Source organism: Cyanistes caeruleus, chromosome 3 (assembly GCF_971803275.1).
Source record: "Cyanistes caeruleus chromosome 3, bCyaCae1.hap1.1, whole genome shotgun sequence".
Taxonomy (NCBI): domain Eukaryota; kingdom Metazoa; phylum Chordata; class Aves; order Passeriformes; family Paridae; genus Cyanistes; species Cyanistes caeruleus.
The window spans coordinates 92,424,454-92,448,181 of NC_141703.1; the positions used below are offsets into that span (position 1 = coordinate 92,424,454).

Genomic DNA, 23,728 nt, shown 5'->3' on the forward strand with positions numbered 1-23,728 from the left:
ACTGGGAAAAGAAACAAGCACTGAAGGACTGGGTGGTGTGGGACAGACCACATGTCATTGCTATGACACATACCTGTACCCATCTCATTCAGTGAGCACTATGGGTTCCCTGCACAGTTCTGGCTTCTCTGATGTGCTATCCAACTAAATTGTACCAGTAAATAAAATGGGCCAGGGGCTGCTCCCTGGCCCTGAGGCCAACTGGCACCACACAGCTTATGTCCATATGGCTAAACTTTCCTCTTCTGCAGAACAGGGTAGCTGTGTCTGGGACCTGTCTGATGCAAAGCTACTTGGTGTACACAAAAATCACACCAGGACCTGTGCTGTCATCCTAACAGTGAGGATGTTCAGCTGCCAGTGTTTAGTTTGTGAGGATTAGCATCCTCATACCCATGTTTCATGAGAATGCTAACTGGGATGTAAACCTTTCCTTACTGACACCATTCACGCATTTTGGCCTGGTCCATTTGATGCCATCAGATGGCAGACTTGTATTTGCTTCCAATACTGTCAGTAGGTGCTACATTCCTGCTTCCCTCTTCCCTTCAGCTCTTTTAGCCTAGGTTTTAAACATATTACTAAGCACCACTTCCTTATGAATCACCTTTAAGTTGTGTGCAACTTTCCATTCTGAATCATCTTCATTAAAGGCTCTGCTTCTGGACCTTCAAATACTTTTTATCTTGGTAAATTCTGACTGCTGATTTTCCAGAAAGAAAAATTTCTGTGGAAACATCCCCATGGCCTCAGCCACTGCATCTGCAAACCCCCTGTCAGCAAAAACAACTGTGGACTTTCCTTCCCTTGATACAGAACAGATAATCAGGATGCTATTCAAGGACTCCATCTATATCTGGTACAGCTACCACCACAGACCAGAGACAAAATAGGCTACTGATTAAAATAGGATCATAACAAATATCATTGGGAGGCAAAACCTGGCCTACTTTTTTAATTTTCCTGAATGAGTTGATCACTGGGAGGGAGGAGAGTCTCTTTAAAACTGCTCTTCAAGGCATTCATAGCAGGAGACACATTGAATTACGAAGCTGAGAGTAGAATCCCAGTGTGCAACCATCTACCCCTAAATTTGAGCAAAAAGACTATTGTTAGCCAGCAGCAAAGTCTGATTTCTTACAAGGCTCTGAGAGATCCTAGTAAGGCAGAACTTCTGGAGTTTTCTCCTCACATAAATGGAAGATGAGTGAAAGAGCAACAAAGAGACGTAACGTGGCTTCATGAGCGCAAGTGCTGACACTGCTTTTCATTGTGCTTAAAACATTTTGTGTCTTCCTACCAAAAATATGCACAGGTTTTAGCCAGCAGTCCCACAGCCCCTTCAGGACAGCACAACAGCAAGCACAGGGACAGACAGACACTGGGGAGGGTCATACACATCTGCTGTGCTACCAAGTCATGCAGATGCCCTGTTTATCAGCATCTGAAAGTGGAGTTCAGCTCCTACAGTGGTGGGCTCTTGACAGGAGGGATGGACAGGAAATCTGCTCACACTCAAGGTGGAGGAGCTGGCAGTGATGTTGGTTAGCTCACAGTGCTCCCATGCTGTGCTTGCTCTTAGGATGAGCAGGCAAGTTGAAACACAATTTTCTGCCATGTTCTATTCCTTGTTAGCTCACCACAGAGGCAAATCTAATTTCCGAGAGTGTCCATGGCGCCTAGAGATCCCTGGCTGGCAGAGGAGCTGCACAGAGGTGCCTCACTGTCCCCATTAATGTTCTCTGGGGAGCAGATAGTGGCTGGCTGATGACTCTCTGCTGAAGAAGGCCAGAGACTGCACTGATTTCTGCCATGGATGAAATAGACTGGACTCACTGGGATCATGGAGCAGCAGGAACAATTTAAGGTCACTTCATCACACATTCAGGTCAACAGAGAGGGGTCTTACAATTCAAATGCTGGACTGTGCATATCCCAAGGATTAACAAGAACTCTGGCTTTTTCACTAAGAATTATCACACAAAATTCAGTGAATCACTCTCTTTTCTCTTGCATGATATTGAAGCAGTAAGGGGAAACACTGTGTACTGCTACACCCTGCTAAGCTATGTCTTATTTCCTACCAGCCTTACCAGCGCTTCATCGATCTTTGGGATGAGGGAAAAGAAGCAACCTGGTGTTATTATGTAGTAATGAACTTTTAGCAAGGAGAAATATCATGAAGGAAAAAAGAATTCAGCACAAAAAATATATAAAAAAAACATTTCAAGCTGTGGCACTGCTAAGCCACAGCAGTAAAAAGAAAAAGATTCGCTCCGCACAATGGGAGCAATGCATCACAACCCCAGTGACATCAGGGACAGTTAACAGCAGTTTCTGATTCACAAGGAGAGGTGAGACAGTTTATCTGACTCACCAGTTTGTTTGATGCAGGCTATTTCTGCAGTATGTTTTCTGGGCTTTCTCCAGCCTTGTTTTCAGTGTCCCAGCAAAGGGGGACAAGGTATCCCCCGGGAGATTAGTAGATAGCTGTCCTGGGAATTCCATACATCAGAGTGGATAGCTCTTACACTGCTTTTTACCCAATACTAGTCTTGATTTTCCACTTTTTTGAACTCTGGGATATCATACCTGTGGGTCTGCAGTGGATAAATACCATTATGCAGCCAGAACTGCACAGTTTGGGCATTTTTCATTCACTTTGCCCTCTGTTGCAAAGGTGACAAAAAGGTGGTTGAGAATTCAGGCCATCTCCTGCTTGAGGAAGAAAAGCCTGGGTAGCCAAACTTCCACCTGTCTAAAGCTGTCTCCCTTCTGAACATGCCAGCACTGTGAGATCTCCTCCTGCCTGCACAATCAGAGCCCTCTGTGTCCACTTTGCAAGGGACAGAACAAGCAGGAAGCAATGAGCCCTTTCTTCAGGTGGGCCTGGACTGGGGCAGCATTAATGTGCTCATGGTGATATCATGAAATGAGAAAGCTGACGTTGGAGTGGATGGACATCTCACCTAACTCCAGACATCTACAGAGAGACATCTGCAGATGATCTTCTCATTCCCTCCTTCCTTCCTGAATAGTGGAAATAAATAGGACATTTCTAAGACTCTATTAACCTGTCTTATTTGGAGGCCTGCTTTAGGACAAGTTGAAGCCTGGGAATATCTACACCTACAGCAAGCCAAGGTGGAGACATTCACATTTGTCCTAGAGCACCCCAGCTACAAAGCAAAAAGAAAGACCCAAATTCACAAAATGAGAGCGGAGGAGAGAGAGCAGGAGGGGAGGCAGAACTGTAATATAAAGGAAAAAAAAAACAACAACAAACTTGAGGGGTGGCCAAAAGCAAAGTCAGTCCTGAAGGGAAAAGCAAGAATGGCTTGGTCAGAAAGCTAAAAAAAATCACCTCAAACTAACAACAAAAACCAACCTAGTTTGTGCTCGCAATCACCACCCGTCCAGTTCTTTTAATGCACATCACTTGCACAGTTCATGGTTACTCTAGTCCTGTGGTCCCACCCTTCTAGCTTTGAGACTTTTGATTTTTATTTCAATTTTTGAAAATCTATGCTGCAGTCCAGATCATCTTATAGTGAAGGATAATTTTGCCAAAGAGAAATTTTGCTCATCTGTGAGCTGAGCTGCCACTGTTCTCACTTGCACTTAGCACTCTGGATGGAGAAGTCAAGTTGAGAAACCTTTTGGGCAGCCTTGGACAAACCTTAAGCCGTTACTGCAGAATTGTTTAAAGGTAGAGCTGCACAGTGGGAGAGGCTGATGTGTGTTTGCTTCCCACAAGCTGAAGGGCCTGTGTCAAAGAGAGGCTTCATACCTGCAGCTTCAACCAGCACCTGCCGGGGAACAGCGTTACTCGTGAGAGAGTAACAACATGGGAGTGAGATACAGAGCCTTCCTGCAATGGGGTGTTAAAGAGCTGCTGCTCCTCAGCACTCCACTTATTTCCTGGAAAGGGTGAGAGTCATGTCTGCGAGCCCTGCTGGGGAGCAAACGCCTGGAACATATGCAGCTCTGGTTGCTGTGAAGCTGAGGCAGGCACGCAAGCAGCAGTTCTGCTGGATGGTGGTGCTTCCAGCTGCCTTTGCTGATGCTGTACTCTAATGGCTGAGCATGCAGGCTCCTCTCCAAGTCTCTCCACTGCCCTACATTAGTGAAATTAGGTTGAGTGGATTTCCGGGTAAAACACTGTCTCTTGGGACCTGCCCAGCTCCCGTCTGACTTGCCAAGATTAATTAAATCAGAGCAGACATCAGCTTATGACCACAGTAGCAGCAACCTCTCTGATGATCATTTCTTTTGTGACTGGTGGCTTGGGTTTTGTTTTCCTTTTTGTCTCTGTTCCACTGCAGATCTTTAAATTACCACAGCCAATGCCAAGAGATGAGAAATTGTACAACACTCTGGGATTCTAACACAGATGCAGAGATTTTGCTTTTGCTGCTTTCTCAGTGTTTGCATAATTATTGCTGATATTGATTGTGCAGCTAGAACTCTCCTGTGCATTCATGCTGAAGTACTGCCCAAATCTACTCAGACACTGCTCTCTCTAGCATTTGTTGTGCTTCCTCCTTTCTCTGTCCTTTGCCAGCTACAGCTTGGGCAGAGATGGAACTGAAAACCTGTTCCTCATCCGGTCGTCACTCTGCTCACAAATATTAATCTGGGCTTTCCTGTCCTTTTATAAGCAGATCTCATATGACCCAGGAATAACTCTACTTTTTTTTTTTTTTTTGAGGCTAAGGAGTACTGGAAAGCCTCATTTAAAATCCCTGCCCTGAGCATCTCCTAGTTTTAATGACATTTGGATCCAGATTTGGATCCAGGCTTCACAGCTTGATTCATCTGTCCCGATCCATCTGTCCTTCTAGCCAGCCAGAAGTCTATTCCAGGCAGACGATGGTAGGTCTGAGACTGCTGAAACAAGACACACTTCAGGTTCAGAGCTGTTGCTTATACAGCTCTCTTTCTGATCCATGTTAGCCCATTGCAGTCAGCCCTTTGATGCATCATATGCAGAGCTAAAATCCTCCACTCTCCCGACTTGCTGCTTCTGAAAACTGGTAGACTTATGCTGCACCAGCTAAACACTGAGAAATGAAGGAATTGGGTACTTCAGGTAAGTGTCTGGTTCAGGGTATTGACTTGTATGATATCTCCCAAATCCCTGGTGAATCCCTCACTCAGTAGACACAGACCCATGGCACTGATTCCCATGAGCCCTGGGGGTCCTGCTGAGCACATGACACCTGGGAGATCTGCAAGCCCTTGGTGCAACAAGGTGCTGGGGAGGAATGTCCCCAGTGCAAGTAGCAGGCAGGAGGTCCAGGGAAGTCGCCCAGTAATTACTGTAAAGAAGCAAGCAAGTCAGCCTGTTGAGGTTGAAACAAAAATGTTAATATGGCCCCAATACGTGGTAGCTTGGGCCCCCTATTCCTGTACCACCTCATCTTTTTTTCCAAAAACATGTAAGAATGTTTCAGTTGCCCCAGCAGTGAGAAAAAAAAACCCAAAAGCCACAACTTCTGCAAGTCCTATGGCTGGCAACTTCGGTCCAAGCTTGGACAGCTGCCTCTTTTTCTGATCCTGCTAAATCCTCAGAGGATAGCCAGACACAGTTCTGTCACCCCAGCTGCCTTTGTCAAGCTGAAGAGCCAGTGGCTTAGGGATTTCCACTCCTTCTCATCCCACCCCATGCCTTTCTTCCTCCAGCACCACCATGGAAATGCAAGCCTGCACTGGCATCCATGTGTGCAGTAGATGGAAAGGGAGGGAATGGTAGGAGAGATGCTCAGGGTGTGCAGCAGTGGGGAGGGGGTGCTGAGGGGAGTCAGGCTCACAGCTCCACTGCAAAGCATCTTTCACAGTGTCTAGACACCAGCTGCCAGGTTGCCACGGAAACTCCCCAACTTTGGCTGAGAGAGGGAGCATTGAGGTCTCCAGAGAAATGGGAGTGATGGAGGAAGAGGGTGGGGAGAGAAAAGGGAGGATGTTCCTTGTGAATGTGAGGTGTTAACCCTGTTACAGCTACGTTTGCAAATATTCTTCCATCCCGGAGAACAGGAAAGAAGCAGCTCTCTTTCTTTCTTCCACTGCTGTTTCTTTCCTACATCCGTGGATGCAGCCAGACATGGAAGCTGAGATAAATGACATGCCTGCTGCTGACTGTTCACTTATTGCTGCCTATTACCAGCACTTCTGTCCCAAACTTCCTGCCCACTGTATCCATACCTGGGCAATTTCAATCCAGCTACAACTGGAAGAAGCCCTACCAGAGCAGTTAGGTTTTCAGACAGCAAGAACTCCTTTAGCAAGGCCAGTCCCTTGGCCACTGTCACGCTACAAGCAAAGGCAGCTCCAGGGAGGACAGGGTGCTCCCTCCTGGCAGCAGTGTCATGTCACGGTGCTTCTGTGGGGATGTTCTGTCACACCAGAAAGTGGTGGGTGGGTGGGAGGCTGTGTAGTACAGTGGCCAAAGGCAAGATAAAAGAGCTCTTTCAGGATGAGAGTGCCCTGGATGCAGGTTTTTTACACTGGCATTGAGTGGCCTCCTACCAAACAGCATCAAAGGTGCTGTCACCTCAACAGACCTCTACCAAGGCTCCATGGTCTTCACCATGGCCAGGGAGCTTGATGGGGAGAAATAGGAAGTGACTTGTGCAGGGTGTCCCCAGACACCAGCTGGGATCAGAGTTGATCTGATGAACAATCAGGTGCTCAGCTGTCCTGATGAACCAGAAGGGCTCCCTCCAGGAGTGGTTCCAAGCTACCAGCCCCCCTATCTCCTGTGTTCATTACTTCACCTGAGGAAAACTCTAGAGAAAATTACCCATAAGCTGTTCTTTACTCCTCTTTTCCCCTGCCCCTGTTGATTTCACACAGGTCCTGCAGACCAGAAAGGGTACTCTTTAATTCCTTAAATACCTTATGATTCAAAGAGTTTGAATATAGCAGTTGACAGCTGCTCTTGGCACATGTTCCTCTTGGAAAACAGGATCTGACCCATCTTTCCTCCCTTGCTGGTTTAAGTTCTGGAGGATGGTTTAGAAAGAGAGGGCAAGTGAGGGGACAGAAGAACAAGGTCTTTCTAAGACACTTCCATTTATTCTTCAGCTTCTTTAGAGCAGCTGCCCTATGAGATTATGGGGGAGAAATCAGAGGAAAGATAAGAAGAAATGGAAACACCCTAAATAGATAAAGGCCAATTGAACCTTATTGAAGTGACAGACAGTGATTGTTCTACAGCCAGGACATTCCTAGCAAAGTAATTAATTCAGGGAATGAAGCTTACAGCGCTTTGGGGATGGAGGTTTGAATTTGGAGAGGCCAAGCAGATGCACAGAGAATAGCACAGCAAGTGACAGAAGTTTGACAGACAGATCAGGTCCTCAGAGGTCTGCCCATCTCACAGCTCTGCTGAGCAGCCTGGCAATGGTGGTAGGATCAGTAGGGGGAAAAAAATTAACCTGAAACTATGGCAGACTGCTGGCATTCACGCACTGCTGATCCTGAAATAAAGAGGGTTAGGAAGAGGAAGGAAACGTGCAGAGTGGTAGAGCCTTTGGGTTCTTCGTCTACAGCTCCCACCTCCCCACACAGGACTGACTGTGAAGCTCTTCTCCTCCCCTTCTCTGGTGAAACTGGCTAGGGAAAAGAAACTAAGGGAGGAAATCTGTAATTGCAGCAAAACGGTCTAGAAATTCCTTCAGTGCATCCAGAATTAATGTGCTGCTCCTCCCCTCGTACTCCTCCCCCTTCAGCTGTCGGTGGCAGGAAAACAAATTGCTGCAGCCCTTACTACAAACCATGCTCCCGCCTCCCTTCCCCCAGCCCAAAAGACATGTGCCATTCATAAGCTGCCTGGCTGCTGGTCTCCATTATTAAAGCCTAGAAGACTGATAAATTGGGGATTCATGGAGCCTGCAAGCCTCCAACAACCACATTGCCATGGAAACCAGAGGCAGCCTCCATCTCCAGCAGAAATGATATTGATCTAGCTGAAGGCAGAGAATTACAATCAAGGGGAGGATATAAAATGTCTCTTTTTCTTCCCTTTGCCATCCTCCCATTTCGAGTTTAAATGAAGGAGAAATTTCATTTAGAGATCATTAGTTTGTTTCCGTCCATCATCGTACACCAAGGCTCTGCAAATTGGATGCTAAAATTAATTAAATGCCTGTTGTCAGGCTTTCCACAGACATCTTCTTGATAACTGTCTCCAGTAGCTGGAACATCAACATCACCAGCTCTTTGCATCAAAGAAATTGCTAATATTTCCCAAACGCACGGCTGGTGCACACCCATAGAATCCCAACATGTTTTGTGCAGGATGAAACACAGGCACTGCTCTCCAGAAGGCAGTTTAGGCTTCCTGCTCTACCCAGGGAAACTCCTGGGAGTCTTTGCTTCTCATTTCATCAGGAGGAGGCTTGAGAGCCCAGAAACAGGGAGAGGCATTTTGAATTACAAACACTTGTGGGAAAAACCCCATTTCTAAACATCACAGTGGCATTGCTGGTGCAGAGCAATTCTCCCCACTTCTTAAAATCCATTGTCTGGGACTGCCTAACAACTGCTTTCCCAAGGATGGAAAGATCAGGAGTCACAGCATCTGTCCTGCAAAACTGGGTGGGCAGCTGGACACTTTCCCCAGATCATATAAAGGCCAGACCCTCCTGGTTTGACTCAAGGTGAGAGGTTGGGCTGTGTAGTCATCCCTTCTGCCCAAGGAGTCTCTGTGACCAGAGGTGTGTGATGCTTGCCCAGTAAGTGGCCAGCTCCAGAGCAAAGGAGGTGTAGGGCAGCCCTGAGCCTGGCACTGGCCATTTTCAAAGAGCCAAGCTGTACAGCAGGAAGGAAGGAAGGAAGGAGCTGCCTGGAAAACCTCTCATCAGTGCTTTTATTGCCAGCACCAGTCTTCTCTGTGAAGGTGGCAGCAGCTTGCATCAGTAATTCTGATTTTAATTCAAATTTGGCAAGCTCTGCTTTATTTTATTTTTTGACCAGTTCTGAGAGCCATTTCTCCCAGTTGGAGAGGGACTGTTGAGTCTCTGAACTGAGTGCTGTGCCAAGCGAACCGATGCAGCTGTCCCACAGTAGCCATCTCGGTTTAATTGGCTTTTCACAACAACAATTCCATCAGGCAGATAATGAATTCGGCCGTGACATGAGGGCACTCGCTGGGACAGCTGCAAATGCTGGGGAGACCACCTAGGGGCACAGCCAGGCAGCCCCATGCCCTGTGCACAGCCAGCTGTGCCATAGCCAGGTTGCACCATCTCTCTGGAGCAGCAGGAAAGTTTGGGTGGTCAGCAGCTCCTCAGTACCGTCCACTATGGTGGAAAAAAGCACCCTTACAGGGAGCTAGCACAGCCCTTTGCTGAGCTGGTCTGCAACAACAAGGCTTCTCTTCCCCGTCAAAGGACCTTTGGCCCTGACTCAGCTGTGGGACCAAGCAGTAGCTGCTCCTCCACCACCTCCTGTGCAGCCAAAGTCTGCCATGAAGCCCAGCTCTGCACAGGTCCAGCAATGCTGCCAGTCACCACAGCTTCCCATGCACAGTTTGTACACTTTTGGCTGAGTTTTGGGTTGAGCACTGTCTTTTTGACATCGATGGTCACAAGAAGAGGGCCTGATATGAGGCATGGGCTCATCCGGCCTGAGCTGCTCTGACACTGCTCTGAAATTGCACTGAGGCATAGGAAGTGGCACCCCACCATTTTGTGCTCTTATTGTCTCCTCCTGCTGATTTTGTTTGCTATGAAGGTCCTTGGCTCGGGTCTTGCCTGCTGGTCACAGAGCGATGTTGTGAGGTATCCATGTGAATGAACACGTCTCTCTTACTCTTCCTCTCCTGCTGGAGCTGTTCCAATTCCATAAACCATTAAATATTTATTGGGCCAGAGGAAAACATTGACTCTGTAGACCAGTGGTGAGGGCACTCATCTGGAATAGGGGAGACCAAATGCCACATCCTGGCTCCAGCAAACAATAAATAATTTATACAAAGTAGAGTAGCTCCAGCAGGAGGGATCAGGGGAAAATGTGTCCAGCAGCCCAATGCTTGCAAAGCTCACGGCATTTCAGCTTCCTAGCATGAGGCCCACCCTGTCTTCTGTCCCATTCAGGGAGGACCTGACCCTCACATGCCAGCTACTCTAAAAGCAGGCAAAGATTTTCTTACTATTTTATTCTACAAACCCCATCATTCCTAGTAATGGTATATATTATGTTTGTGTTTGTAAAAAAAAAATTTAAAAAAATAATAATAATAATCTTTTTTAATGAAAAAAGGTTATCACAGAGGATTTCCAGTCCAGCAGGACTCAGATGCCCTGCATGGTTTGAGCTGCCATCAGGCTTAGTTCCTCTGTTTGGTAGAACCATGTCTATGTGTTTTGCTATAAATGAGGCCAAGAAGTAGTTGCATGCTACATCAGTTAGAAGCATCTGGAATTTTCTTCTTCTTGCCTGATGTAAAAATCAGTGACTCTATCCATCTTTCTCATAGTCATGTGCCTTCAGCAATGAGAAAGTTTTCTATCTTGAGGCACAAAAAACCATTTTCTTTCTCATGTTCTTTATTGTGTGCAGTGAACAGTGCTGGCTTTGTGTCTCTGGAGACCAAAATCTTCTGCTCAGCAGCAGTGCTGTGCATTTCTTCCCTGTGCCTTCCTGGTGGGCCTCAGCTGTGTTTGGGACAGGTTGTGTCATGGACAAACTCAGGTTTAGTTTGCCTGTTAGGCAAACAGCACCATGCTTGGCCACACTGGTAGGTCTCCCGACAAAGACTTGGCAATAGGACCGGGATAGCTTTGTGGAAATGTATCTTCAACCCCAAAGATAAGCTTAACCCTTGTCTTTAAGTTCTGCATGTGCCAAATCTGTTTGCAGTGTTTGAACAGAGTTGCAAGATCAAGGGGACACTCATGCCTCCTCACTCTTTGGCAATAAAGAGGTTACCTCCTTTCACCACCTGGGTCCCTGGTGTACCAGTTGAATAAGGGACTGTGAAGGCAGACAAAGGCCCAGACAGAATTGCTGCTCCTATGAACTGTAGCAGCCCTACCAAAGTTAAACTCACAGTAGCCCTCTGATCAGATCCCATGAATGTGGGGGATTTTCATCCCTTCTGACAACAAGGGAAAGCAGAGGACCATTGTTAAAAGATTTCACCGAGTGCCTCCCAGAGGAAGAAACATAGAGACCATTTGTGGGCAGGTGTAAGATAGACTATTTCAACTCACAGATATTTCTGAAGGAGGGCAAACACAGTCCCAGGGTTTGGTCCTCTGTGACATATCCCTTGTTTCAGCACCAATGACTGGAGGCTATTCTGAACTGCTTGTGACACTGAGGCTGAAATCATGGGTGAAATCCTAGCTGTATATAAGCAGGATAGGTAGCATGGGATGTCTAAACCAGAAAACATATGCTATTTTTTGGTTTTCCCCCCCTAAGCCCATACCCAGTAAGGGAATGGAGTGCAATATTCATTTGAAAACTAGACAGTTATGGACTTAGTCCACACAAGCTTGCATTCACACCTCCCTGTTATAGGCTTGTGTCATTTCCAAATCAATGTGTGCCCCAAGCTTTTACGAACATCAAAGATGTTTTTAAAAGTACTTGTCACTACCCCAACTTTAAATTATTTTTACTTCCACCTCTTCAAGTGGTTATCAAGTAAAGTCTTTGAAACTTTTTTCAGCTGCTAAGACAGTTTTTTCAAAGTCAACTGCACTGGAGAATGCTCCTGCATAATGGTCACAGCTGTTGTCCCTGCTCTCCTATCCCTTTCCCTATACCTGCAATGCATTATCAGCTATGGTTCTGTACCACTGCACCCACTTCAGCACTGGGATTTAGATGCTCTTCCAAATGTCAGAGAGATTTTCTTCTTCATTAAGCCCTGTAGGTTACAGGTAATGTCCGGTTATCATTACTACCATTACCAATTACTGTGTTTTGCTGAAGGAAGATGGAAAGGTTGAATAGTGTCTTCCAGCTTCTGCTTTCTTTCATAATGAAAAGAGGACTCATTTGCTATTGCCTCAAGGTACAGCTGGGAAGTCTGTCGTTCTTTGAACACTGGATAATTGGGACCTTATGACCTTTATCTAAGACTTATTTGCATGAAGCTTTGAGTCTCACTTTTCTGGTCATTAGGGGAACAGCATTTTCCTTTACATCCCTGGACCCTGTCCAGCTTTCCATAGTTCTTTTCCTGACTACACTACAGCCTAGCAAAGGGCAGATGTCCAAGGTGGACCTGGTGACTGCCAGGACTTCAGCTGAGATTTTCCACTCTGTTCCAGTGTCCCATGCTGACACTGATGTAGCTAAGGATGCAGAAAATAAAAAAGAAACATTTGCACAGATCAAATTCACATTTGGTGATGATATAACCCAGGCTCTTTACATGATACAGGCCATTAGAACTGAAGGATATGTAAAGGGAACCTTTGGCAGGGAATACAGATGTAGGAAAGAAGTCACAGTTCTAGTAACCTGCAAAACCAGACCAGGCTCTTCTTCAAAGAGCAGCAAAGCACACAATAGCAGTATTTGGGAAATACTTAGGAAACCCATTATTTGGGTTTCCTACACACATTATTTCTGATACATTGTCTATTATCTGCCTGAAAGATACCCAGAGATGAAAGATAGGAAATGAGGAAGCCCTCCTTTAAATCAAGCTTGCAGAATTAACTTATTGAGAAATATTGTGCCTAGAAACATGTTCAAATTGAGCTTGTGTAATATGGTTTTTCACAGGTCTATTGGAGGTCCAGAACTGGAGGTGGAAACTCTCCCACAGAGCTGATGCCAATGGCTTGACTTGTAAGCCTTCTGTCACTGCTTACATTTCCCTAGGTTCTCTTGGCCACTGCCCAGTCTCACAGATCATCATAAGGCTAAATAAAATATTTCAGTAGTGTCTTTAGAAAAAGAGTCATTGCAGTCATCAGTGCTCATTCAGTAGCTGTCTGCAGAAAGGAAAGAGGTTGGTGTGCATAAGGACTGGGATGAGGAGCAAAACAGAAGAAATAATGCCTTTCTGGAAGCGTGTAAGAAGTTACAGCTTTTTTTGGACTGATGTGAAGAGTATCTGTCATTCCATCTCATAAAATAGATTTGCAGATTTGAAGGGAGTGCAGAGAAAAGCAACAGAGTTCCTAAGAATCATGGGAATAATTTCATATAAAAAGCAGTTGAAAGCATTGCTTGTGTTTTCTTCAGGAAAGAGATGAACAGCAAGGGCTATGATACTATGCCCTCTGTGCATAAATGCATACTGTATGATGCTATATACCATAATCAAAGGCATGAAGTAGGGCTATCACAAGCTTTTGCTGTTTCTGTGACATAGCACAAGTACAGGAAGATATTGAAAGCAATGGTGGCAAATTTATCACCAAACTTTATGGCCACTGTGCAGTTGGTTGAAGTTGGGAAAGCTGTTGATACTTAGTCAGATATTTTGTGTGCATACACACACATATATATGCATGTGCCATATAACACCACAGTTATATTAGCATCAAAAGAGAGAATACATCATGCTTTACCTGTAAAACCAAATCTTAGACAGTAGAAGAGAGGGATAAGTCCCAGCAGCAGAGAAGCAGTTTACCCTAGATCTGTCCATAGCAATGCTTTGTGCTAGCCACAGTGAGAAGTACAATAAATGGATATTAGTTCTGATCTAGCTTGGCAATTTCTGTGTTCCTCTACTGGTTATTTGCATGGATCCTTGTGAGTGCAACTTCACCTTGCCAGAGTCCATGAAATTTCCACAGAGATTGGAAGTGATCACTGCACTGACATTGATAATCCAGTATTAATGCACCTATTAAATAGCTCTTGAGGAATGTCTAACTAATTTGACTGTGCTGACCTAGTGAACTTTCCAAATCCTTTTCCTCTGTATGTGGCAGTCATCTGTACAACAGAGTCAGTATTTCTACTTTTGAATTTCAGCTTCCTGGAACTGTAAATCCCAGCTGATACTCTGCAAGCTCATATCTATCTGAAAAGTCCAGTCTACTTGATCCTAGTGTAAAGAGATGACACTGGCAGTGGTGCAGAGCACTTCTGGCAGCTACAGCAAACAGCCATCACTTAAATTGCATTGTCTGTCTGTCCAGACTGTCCACATGTCTGTTATTTGAGCCTTTCTCAGCAGAAATTCTGTTTATCATCTATGACAGAAAGTCTTCCTTCCAGGGAGCATTTTCTGAATATGATCTGAATGCAGATGCAGCGGGCCACTGTGGAAAACACTGTAATGAGAGTGATTTAGAGCAAAATCTAGGAGGAGTTCAACCACAGGTCTTGGCTGTAGAGAGCTGTGTGTTAGCGTGAGCAGCTTCTGTACAACGTGACATACGCTGTGACACTGGCAGGCACTGCCCTAAACAATGTCACCCATACACATGGTTTGGAAGAGCAACAGCTGTAGTTGCCAACACCAGAAGGGGTGAAAGATTGCTGTCACCTTTCCTATAATTTGCAGCCTTCACAAAATAAGCCAGGCAACCAGCCTGGAGTGTCCACGCAGTTCTTACTGAGGTTCCAGAAGAATTGGTACATCTTAGGTACGAAGGAGTGGTTACCCTTCTCTCCTCAAGAGGCCTTTTCCAGAGCTGGCCCACACCTTCTCATCAGTAAATATGTTTAATGTCACCTGTGATTTTATTAAAAGAGGTCAAGTACTGCTTCTTCATCAACCCCTAGTGCAGTTCCCACTCCTAGAGGCAAGCTGCATCTCATTAGGAAAACAGTGGACCTGAGGCACACTGTGGGACAAGAGACAGTATTGCACTGCAATAGAGGAGGAAATCCTGCAGCTGTTCCAGGTTGTGTGTAGGAAAATTGTGACATTCCACTTTTCTCACCCTGCTCCTCACAAGGTTATTTGCACCAATGTGAGCCCAGCTCTGAAATAGGTGATTTATACCCACGTAGACACAATGCAAAGATTAAAATTTCAGAGTAACTGAGAACTATACTTCATACATCAGGATGTTTCAGGCAACCTAAACTACATTTATATAGTCTTTGTTGCTGGAGTAGTTCTACAGACAAGAAAATGCTGCCATGCTTGCTTGGAGTTGTTCCCTCTGGGGCAGCCATGGGAAGACTACTCTGTTTTCCTTGCTTTCCGTGGCTGCCAGGTGTAGCAGCAGAGATAAGCTCCCTTGAAAGAGGAATGGCAGTGAGGTTGTTCTGCCTCATGCCAGCTACTCGTGGGCCAAGACTGAAATTCCAAGTCACACAGCTGCAATCCTCTTGCATAGTGCAGGCTGCACGTTCTGGCTGGCACAAGACAATAGACAAGTCTCCCTTTCCAAATCTTTATACAGCCAGTGCTCCCAAAGTGCAGCAAGCATTGTCCTTCCATCACTAGGGGGACTGAACTGAAAACAAAGAACTGATTCAACTGTAAACCATGAAAAAGGATCCACGGGGACTTGTTCCCTCTGAGGAAGTGAAGGGAAGCTGGTGCCTCCCAGTGCTCCTTGCTTGCAGGATACAGGGCCCTGGGGGAACTGCTAGCCCAATCCAAAGCACTTGTCACCTGGCTGATTTTTTCATTTCAGCTGTGAAGCTGCTCCATTGTCAAAGCTATTTCATGAAGCAGGAAAAACATTCTTCATTTCCCAACAAAAGAAGATCCATTTGTTTCCTTAGGCACAATTTACTCTTTCACATTTCTGGGCTTTGTATTCTTACCTGACAATCTGAGAGTGCTTTGATGTGAGAGCCAACCAAATTTGGAGGTGAGACTTGAAAACTTGTGAAAGCAGAAATTGAATCTAATACTCTGTGACATTCACCTCCTCTCCTCCCAAGAAGGACATCATAGCCCATCTTCTTCCATAGTCTGCTGTGCTGGATGCTGATCTCATTTCAAAGTTGTGCTACCAGACTCTTTTCAGTAACCTTCATGGAGATTCCTTGGATTTAAGCCAATGCAACCATGATTAGAACAAGTCTCACTTCCTCATCCATATGTAATGTATAAATTCCCCCCATCACTTTTGGATTTTGTTCTGTTGAGTAGGTTGGCATCTAAGGGAGCCTCTCTAAGCACAATACTATCACCATAGAGCCAAAAGCTGGATCATAAGAAGAAAACCTATAAACCTAAGTCTTGACAAGGATGTTCAGATGGCAAGACAACTTCTTGGCCTTCCTGTCATCCACCAAAAGACATCAAGAGATTTGAGAGACTGTCCTTCTTACATCAATCCTTCATTGCCACTGAACAAAGCCCACTGACTCATTTCATGCCTTACGCAGGTTGGAATCCATCTCCTTTTTACTTTTAGATACACTGAGGATTGCTTAGGAGCTGCCCTGCTGTACAGCTGGGAACGCCTGGCATTCCAGACCAACTGCAATTTGGTACAGGACAGTTGTTGGAAGCTGTTTCCTAGGCCACTACCAAAAGACAGAGCATGTAGAACTGAGTAACAAGGAGAGAGGTGAGGGCTGTCAGGGGAACTACTGACTGGTACAAAAAAACCACTCTGTTCCCCACTCCAGAAATACTGAACATTAAAAATTCTGCACTTTTCTTTATCTGGCTAGTTATTCCTTTCCCCACACCCTACCTTTTTTCTGTCCTGCCCATAGATAAAGGCAAAAATCTCTCCTGGGTATGAATTAAATGCCTTTTGCTTGTGCTTGCACCAGGGAAGGTATCTGCAGATAGCATGATAGAGCCATTGTAGTAAAATTCAAGGCAGATGAACACCACCACCCCGAAGCAGCACGGTCGGCACGCCTCAGGGTAGCAGCAGCCAAGCATGCCAGGGCAACCAGCCAACCGATGACACTGGCCAGGAGCCAGTTTGATTTATTTTTGGCAGCCTGACACTGCACACTACTGTGCCAGTCTTCGATCACAGAAACGATAAGAGGTGACCTTTGGAGGCCAAGGGGACAGATGAAGCTGAAAGAGGATCTGTCCCAGGGCTGGAGGAGCACTCAAGTGGCAGATGTCCCCGCTTACATGAGTGACCATCACAGTCACACCAGCAACCACCAGTGCTGTGTTTGCTGGGGGAAGACTGGGAGAAAGGTTGAGACCTGGCAAATGTGTTTGAGTCTATGGAAAGAGTAAGTAACAAGAGAGATAGAGAGGTTTAAAGCTATGAGAGAGTAATAGGATGAAGATGGTTAAAAGAAAATACCAGATTTTTGTCAGGAAATATTTCCTGTCTGTGGGTGCTTTTGTAGTGTGATGATGCTCTTCAGAACAATATTCTTTAAGAAGGAAGCAGCTTCCTACTGTTGTGGACACTGTGCTACAGAGTGTATTGCAGAGCACAGCCTGGAATCCACAGAGAGATGTACAAGGAGACCTATTTAATCTTTTTTGCATTTCTTTCTTGGTTGACACTGGGGTCACTTAGCCAGCTGTTCAGGTTTGTGACTGGAAGGCTGATATCATACTGGAATAGGAATTAAAGAAAAATCTATATTCATTAACATTTTAAAGAGGCTATCAGCTTGACTCTGGCCACGCACCTTCCATGTTTGCTTTCTGCAAACATTGCTAAGCTTGAGTGTCACTGCATGCATACTGAGTAAGTATAAATGGATGCACATATTGGTCTTGAACATTCGATCACTGAGAACTCATTTCTAAATATGTATTTGATTGAAGATTTTCCAGCTTCCTCTGTTGGCTAGATGTTTACGTAAGTAATAGTATCATGTGCAAATGCATATTAAATTGTGCATTTTAAATGGCCACTTCAAATGATGTGTCCATGTATGGTTGGCCACTTCAAATGATGCTAAAACCAACAAGAGCATGGAGAGGATATCTGAAAATTATTCAGAATATTGTGTAGAAATAAACCATTTTTTCATCAGTTACAACTCAAAACAGGAAAAATAAATTAAAATTAAAATCAAATAGCTTGCAACTATAAATGTCTTACCTCTATCCATTAGAGCATATTAATCTGAATAAAAATGGAATGTCAAGTCAAAGCAGAATCATTCTTGCTCAGGCAAGAACCAAGGCATCCCAGGTTTTAAATAATAGGGAATTAGCATTCATTATCCTGTGTACAGAGGACCCCAAAACACAGATTCACCCTGCCCTATTCTTGATATTGATGCTTATACCTTTGCCCAAGTATAAAACCAACACAAGTACAGTATGCAACATAGTAAATAATATTTCACTAGCCACAAAACATTTAAGTTTAACTCATCATATAAAGTAAGAACAAATGGCTGGAGACCTGGACAACAAAAAGCAAACATGAACAATTCAATTTCAAGGCTTATTTCTAGACACTTCTAAATAAGCAGAAATAGTTGTCTACAATCAGTTCAGACTCACACTCTTGAAGGCTGCTCCCCTTGCTCATCCCTCCAATCACAAATTTCCTGCATGAGTTCCTCTCCCAGTATTTAATCTGTCCTTTTGGATATCTCCTCTTCCCTGTCTGTCCCCTTCTGTTGAGCAGGAGTAGTTAGCTGCCTGAAGGCCCAAGTTAGCTAGGAAGCTTGGAAGCCTAATTGGAGAGTGGGAGCTGCAATTTGTGGAGGAGAAGTAGTGGGCAAAATGAAATCATGGAGAAACATCTCTCAGTACAAGACTGAGTGCTGAGGCTCTCTAAAATTTACATCAGGCTGTTTATGAACATCAAGGTGATATGCAACATTTTCCCCCAGCAAGCTAATGAATGCAGGCTGCCCTGTACAAGAGAGTATTTCATGAATGTGGAGTACCTGTTTTGCTGCCTCTTAATTGAGTTTCATGTGGAGCCTACCTCCTTATGTTACCTTTTCCTTTTTTGTTTATGTTCTATTTCTTTGATAAAGTAAGAAAAGTCAAGAACAAGGGAGAAAAATATCCTCAGATTTTTGATGCATCTTCTAGTCAGCTCAGTATCAGAATTTATAATCAACTCTTCTTTATGGTTTGTAAACATTATATGTTTGTCAAAAAATGTCCACTTTTGCCTCTCAAAACTCTTCATCCCTTCCCAGGGGAACTGGTTAAGCAGATTTGCACTCGGTCAACAGTGAGGAATTGAAAACACCTCCTAGAGTGATTTTTGGTATTCAACCCTCTCTTCTGTCCTCAGTCAGAGCTCCCAGGGCCCTTAATCATTCCTTCCCCTATCTGATTCTCAGTTTGAATTAGCTGACACACCTAAAAGCTTCATGCAAGCTTGCCTGGCAAGGGGTACTCCAAGTAGAGACCATACAACTGTGGGTGTGGATGAAACTATAAGCACTGCTGATAATAAAATGTTCCTGACTAGGATGTGGTTGTACTAAGAATCTCATCCATACGCAAGCAGATGGAAGAAGGACCCTTTTGTCTCCAGGACCATCCCACCAGCAAGGTCTCCTGCAGTATGAGAGAGCTTTTGTTTTGTGAGATTCTCAGCTAAAGCTGAACATCTCCAGTGACCTGGCCAGGTTGCCCCACTGGAGCTGCCTGTGCTAGTATGATTGAGAAGGTTCATCACTCTCTTTAGCACATGCAGAGCTTGGGGAGCTCTCCCTCCAAGCCTCCCAGCTGGCAGACACTCTCCTGCCACCATGGAAGAAGGGCTGACAGTACCTCCATCTAGAGGAACAGGAACCTCAGCAGGAGATGCAGTATTTCCAAAAGCTGATTGGAAGCAGCAAGAAATTAATCTCCCCCAGCAATAAAAACCGGCAAGGGGATTCCCTTGTTAACTCGAGCTGATCCCCACACCAGCTGTCGCTCCCAGGAGCCCGAGGGTGGTATCCATTTCTGGAGAGGCCAGTTCCCGAGGGAGGCACTCACTCACCTGTCTTCTCTTCGGTTTGGCTGCTCTCCACTGTCTCCATTTGGGGTTGCGCTGTTGCCTTGGCAGTAGCATCCTCTGCGGCAGGGGTGGTGGTGGCAGTGGTGTCAGCAGCAGGCACGTCGGCTTGTTTAGGCTCCTCTTTGTCTTGGGCTTCGTCAGCCTTCAAGGACGGCGAGTTATCAGTGGAAGCTTTAGTGGCACTTTCCCTTTCGGGGGCGGCGGCAGCAGCGGGCTTTTCCTCCGAGGAGGCGGCAGGAGTGGCAGCCTGTGGGGCTGGCTGCTCTGAGCCCGTGTCGGCGGCTCCCTCTCCCTTTTTCTCCTCCGCTGGAGCGCTGCTGTCTTTGCTGCCCTCCTCCTGCTGGGCACTGTCAGCCGCTTCTGTGGCAGCAGGAGCCTCGCTTTCTTTGTTCTCGGCCGCTCCGCCGGCAGGGCCTTCCTCCTTCTTGTCGGCGGCATCAGTCTCAGATGCTGGGGCATCTCCCTTCTTCTCCCCCTTGAGCTTTTTCCTTGTTATGTGTCCGCGGAAGCTGGCCTGGATTTTGGTGGCTGCCTTATGAGCTTTATCTTCTGGTTTGATGCCATCTTGCTCGATCTTTTGGTCTCCGTCCTCATTTTTTTCAACCTTTGAAGAAGAACAAGGGAGAAGGGCAGAGGAGAAAAGAGGGGGATAAGTTAAGACCTCTTCACGTGTAGCAGATGTTCTAATTTTATTGAGAATATCCCGCTTTTCCCTCCTGCTAACGAGTGAAAAGTTTCAAAACAGCCTTTCCACTTGGTATGGGTTTGGAGCCAGGTGGCCCTAATTCCATCCTGAGTCTGGACAGACTTACATCTCCAGCCGAACCTCCAGCCAGAGGTTTGTAAAAGAAATTTAAAACACCTCATCATCTCTGTCAGCAATGCTGAGAGCATCTTGGCTGTGTGGAAAGGCTTTCAGCAGCTGGGTTGTCTCATTCCCATGATTTATTTTTCCATTCATTTTGAAACATACCAATTTTTTTCCCCCTACTCATTCTCAAAACACCCTCCTGAGGGAGATTTTCACAGTCCTTCCAAATCCACCTCTGCTTTCAAGTCGGTGTTTCTTTTTAATGACACCTTGTTTCACAGGTGTGTGACTCTAATGACAGCAAGTGCTTTGTCTTTTATGGCTTTTTGGCTCTGGATTGCCGACAGAGGATAGGATTGCTGCCCTCCCCGCCGCAGTTCCGTGCTGTCAGACACACACAGATATTGTGAGGAGGGTGTGCTCCTCACAATCGCCCTGCCTGAGAGCGCTCCAAGCGCTTTGCCTTAGCTCTCCACTATGGTTTCACTGAAGGATTAATAGGCAGATTAATATCACTCTTTCCAATTTCAGCTGACTATTATTATTTCTCTGACTATTGGGGGGAATTCAGCCTTACAACAAAGAACAGGCATTCCCCGCGTTTTTTTAGACTTAAATCGAGCATTAAAGCCTTAAATGGGACCAGGACAGAGCCTGTGCCTCACGCTGGTCTGCTGCAGAGAGATAATGCTCAACTTATAAACCTTCACTGAATCTACAGGACAGACCACACTTCACCCCAATAATTTAGCAGCCCTTGGGCAAGCAGCAGCTCAGCTGCATATTGATGAAAGGACACTGTTCTATTAATAGTCCCATTGGGGAGCTATTAATTCCCCAGTGGAATTAATAGCAGAGCCACTGGTCTCTTTGCTGTCTGCACCTGGTTTCCATCACTGGCTCAGGTCACAAAACAAAGAAAACAAGCTGACTGGGAAAGATAGGAGCATTTACTCCTGCATGGGAAGAGGGAACTTTGGCCACTGGACCTGGGATGTGCCATCTGGGGAAAGGCTCTGGACCAGAAGAGCAGAGAGAGGGGACAACCTACAAACATGTTCAGTAAAAGTGAGACAGGAAGAAGGGAGAAGAAGCCACTGCAATGTGCAGATGTGCCACTGGAAACATCATGCCTGTGGAGAGGGGGAGAGAAGAGTGGCCACAGCAGCAGCAATTCCTGGGAAAAGACGGGAAGCGATCATTTCCACAGCACAGGACAAGGTGAAGCACATGTGGGAGTGATGCTCAGCCAGGGAACAAATCTGGTGTCCACTGCCATGCCAGAGGTGGTACCTGCTATGTCCCCCTGGGTCCCCAGTGAACACAGATCCCTCACCCTAGCACTGTGCCCATCTCTCCTTAAGAGGGTATGGTGGCCAAGGAGTGAGCAGCCCCAAATCACTAAGGAAAAGAGCCACCCCACCCACAGCTGTGCAGGGATGTGGATGGGTCCGGATACAGCAGGAAGTGCGATAGGAAGGGCACAGGATGCTTATGCAGGGGGGAGAAAAAGGCTGTGAATTAATATATAAATGGAATTAATAGACAGAATTCTGCACAAGAAGTTTTTGTGCTCCTGACCATGCCCAGGGACAAAATGGTTGTTGAACTAATCACAGGGTGAGCATTATGTCTACACTTCACCAAGTGCATTAAATGACACAGTATGGAAAGTGGGCTTTTCATGTTTGTCTCAGCTTGTCAGAGAGCAGGTGATGGTTGTGTGCAAAGATGATAGAGGCACCAGCAGCCTGCAACCACTCATGTGCCTTGCATAGCTAGCTCAACACTGTTATTCAGATTCTGGGTAAGCTTTTCAGCCTACTTCAGCACAAGGAGGTGGGAACAAATTGCAAGTACGTTTAAACTAGCCAGATAGTGCAGAGCTCCCCACAGGCTCATCCATCGTGTTCCTTAGACAAGTTTTGCAGCGTGCAATAAGTCCTGTGTTGCTGTGGCAACCTGACTGCTAATACCTGAACTAGCTGGTTTAAGGAGAGCTTGGATATGCCAGCATTACACCGTAGCCACAGCAACATGAAAATAGACTGGTACTCCTTCAGAGAACTGTATAACACTTAGATGCTGTAGCTTTGACTCCTTCTCCCCAAGGACTGAGGCTAGTCTCAAACAGCAGCAAGACTGGGAGACAGGAAAGAGAATTTATACATAACTACAAGCCCTTAAGGGTCCAGTCACCATGCCTGATTCCTGCAAAACCATTAGTGAATGTGACAAAATTGTTAATCCCTGGACAAACAAGAAAAACATTGACTGAAGGGAGATCCCTCTTGCCACTGGCCTTGCTGCTCTCACATCCCACATACTTCCTACACCAACCAAGACTAAGCTAGTACAGGTCGTGGACTGCTGCATGCCTGGCTCTGACTCCAGAGCTGACCTGTTACCTAGGCTATGCAGGCATGTAAAGGTTTATCTCCTTCCCCTGCTAGCCAGAGCCCCAGGCACAGTGAGCCACAGGGCTCTGGCCTGTGTCCCTGTCAGCCCCTGACCTGGCAGGGCATGGGAGAGCGCTTCTCCCCAGGGAGGTCAGAACAAAACCTCTCACCTGCACCTACAGCATAGCAGAGCTAAAAGGCTCCTTTGCTATTCCAGTGACATCATTGTTCTCTTCTCCCAGTTGGGATGACATCCATTTGAGTCCTTGCCAGATCCCAAGTTGCGCAACTGCAAAATGTATTTCCAGTAGGGTGCTTTCAGCATAATTTCAGATACAAAAGATAAGAAACATGTGACCGGGGACAGAGGTGGAATTCAAGATTGTGGATGAAAGAAATGTGCTAATAGTTTGTTTGTGCCAACTGTGGCCCTTAGGAATCCTGTTTCTATTCAGTTCCTTCCCAGTAAAGCATCCCAGGCATTTGAAATTACTTTATTTTCAGGCTACTGGCCTGCAGGTACTTCTGGGGTAGGACACGGTATCCGTAAAGTATTTGTGTCATGTTGTATAACAATGGGTTGGGTGAGAAACAGGCTGTTCAGGGGAAAACTTCTGTTCACACAAAAAAAAAGCCCCAAGGGCTTTTCATCTGTGGATTATGTGAACAGCAGATAAACCTTAATTAAAGAAGTGCTCAAAAATAAC

At 45.7% G+C, this 23,728-nt stretch overlaps 1 protein-coding gene across 2 annotated transcripts in view; it reads right to left on the reverse strand.

Moving 5' to 3' along the window:
* Positions 1-23,728, reverse strand: part of GAP43 (growth associated protein 43) — a 195,261-nt gene that overhangs the window by 7,153 nt on the left and 164,380 nt on the right. For both annotated transcript variants that reach the window (XM_086882859.1, XM_086882860.1), the window contains one exon: positions 19,794-20,415. In XM_086882859.1, coding sequence (XP_086738985.1) covers positions 19,794-20,415 — 622 coding nt within the window. The remainder of the gene's footprint in view (positions 1-19,793; positions 20,416-23,728) is intronic.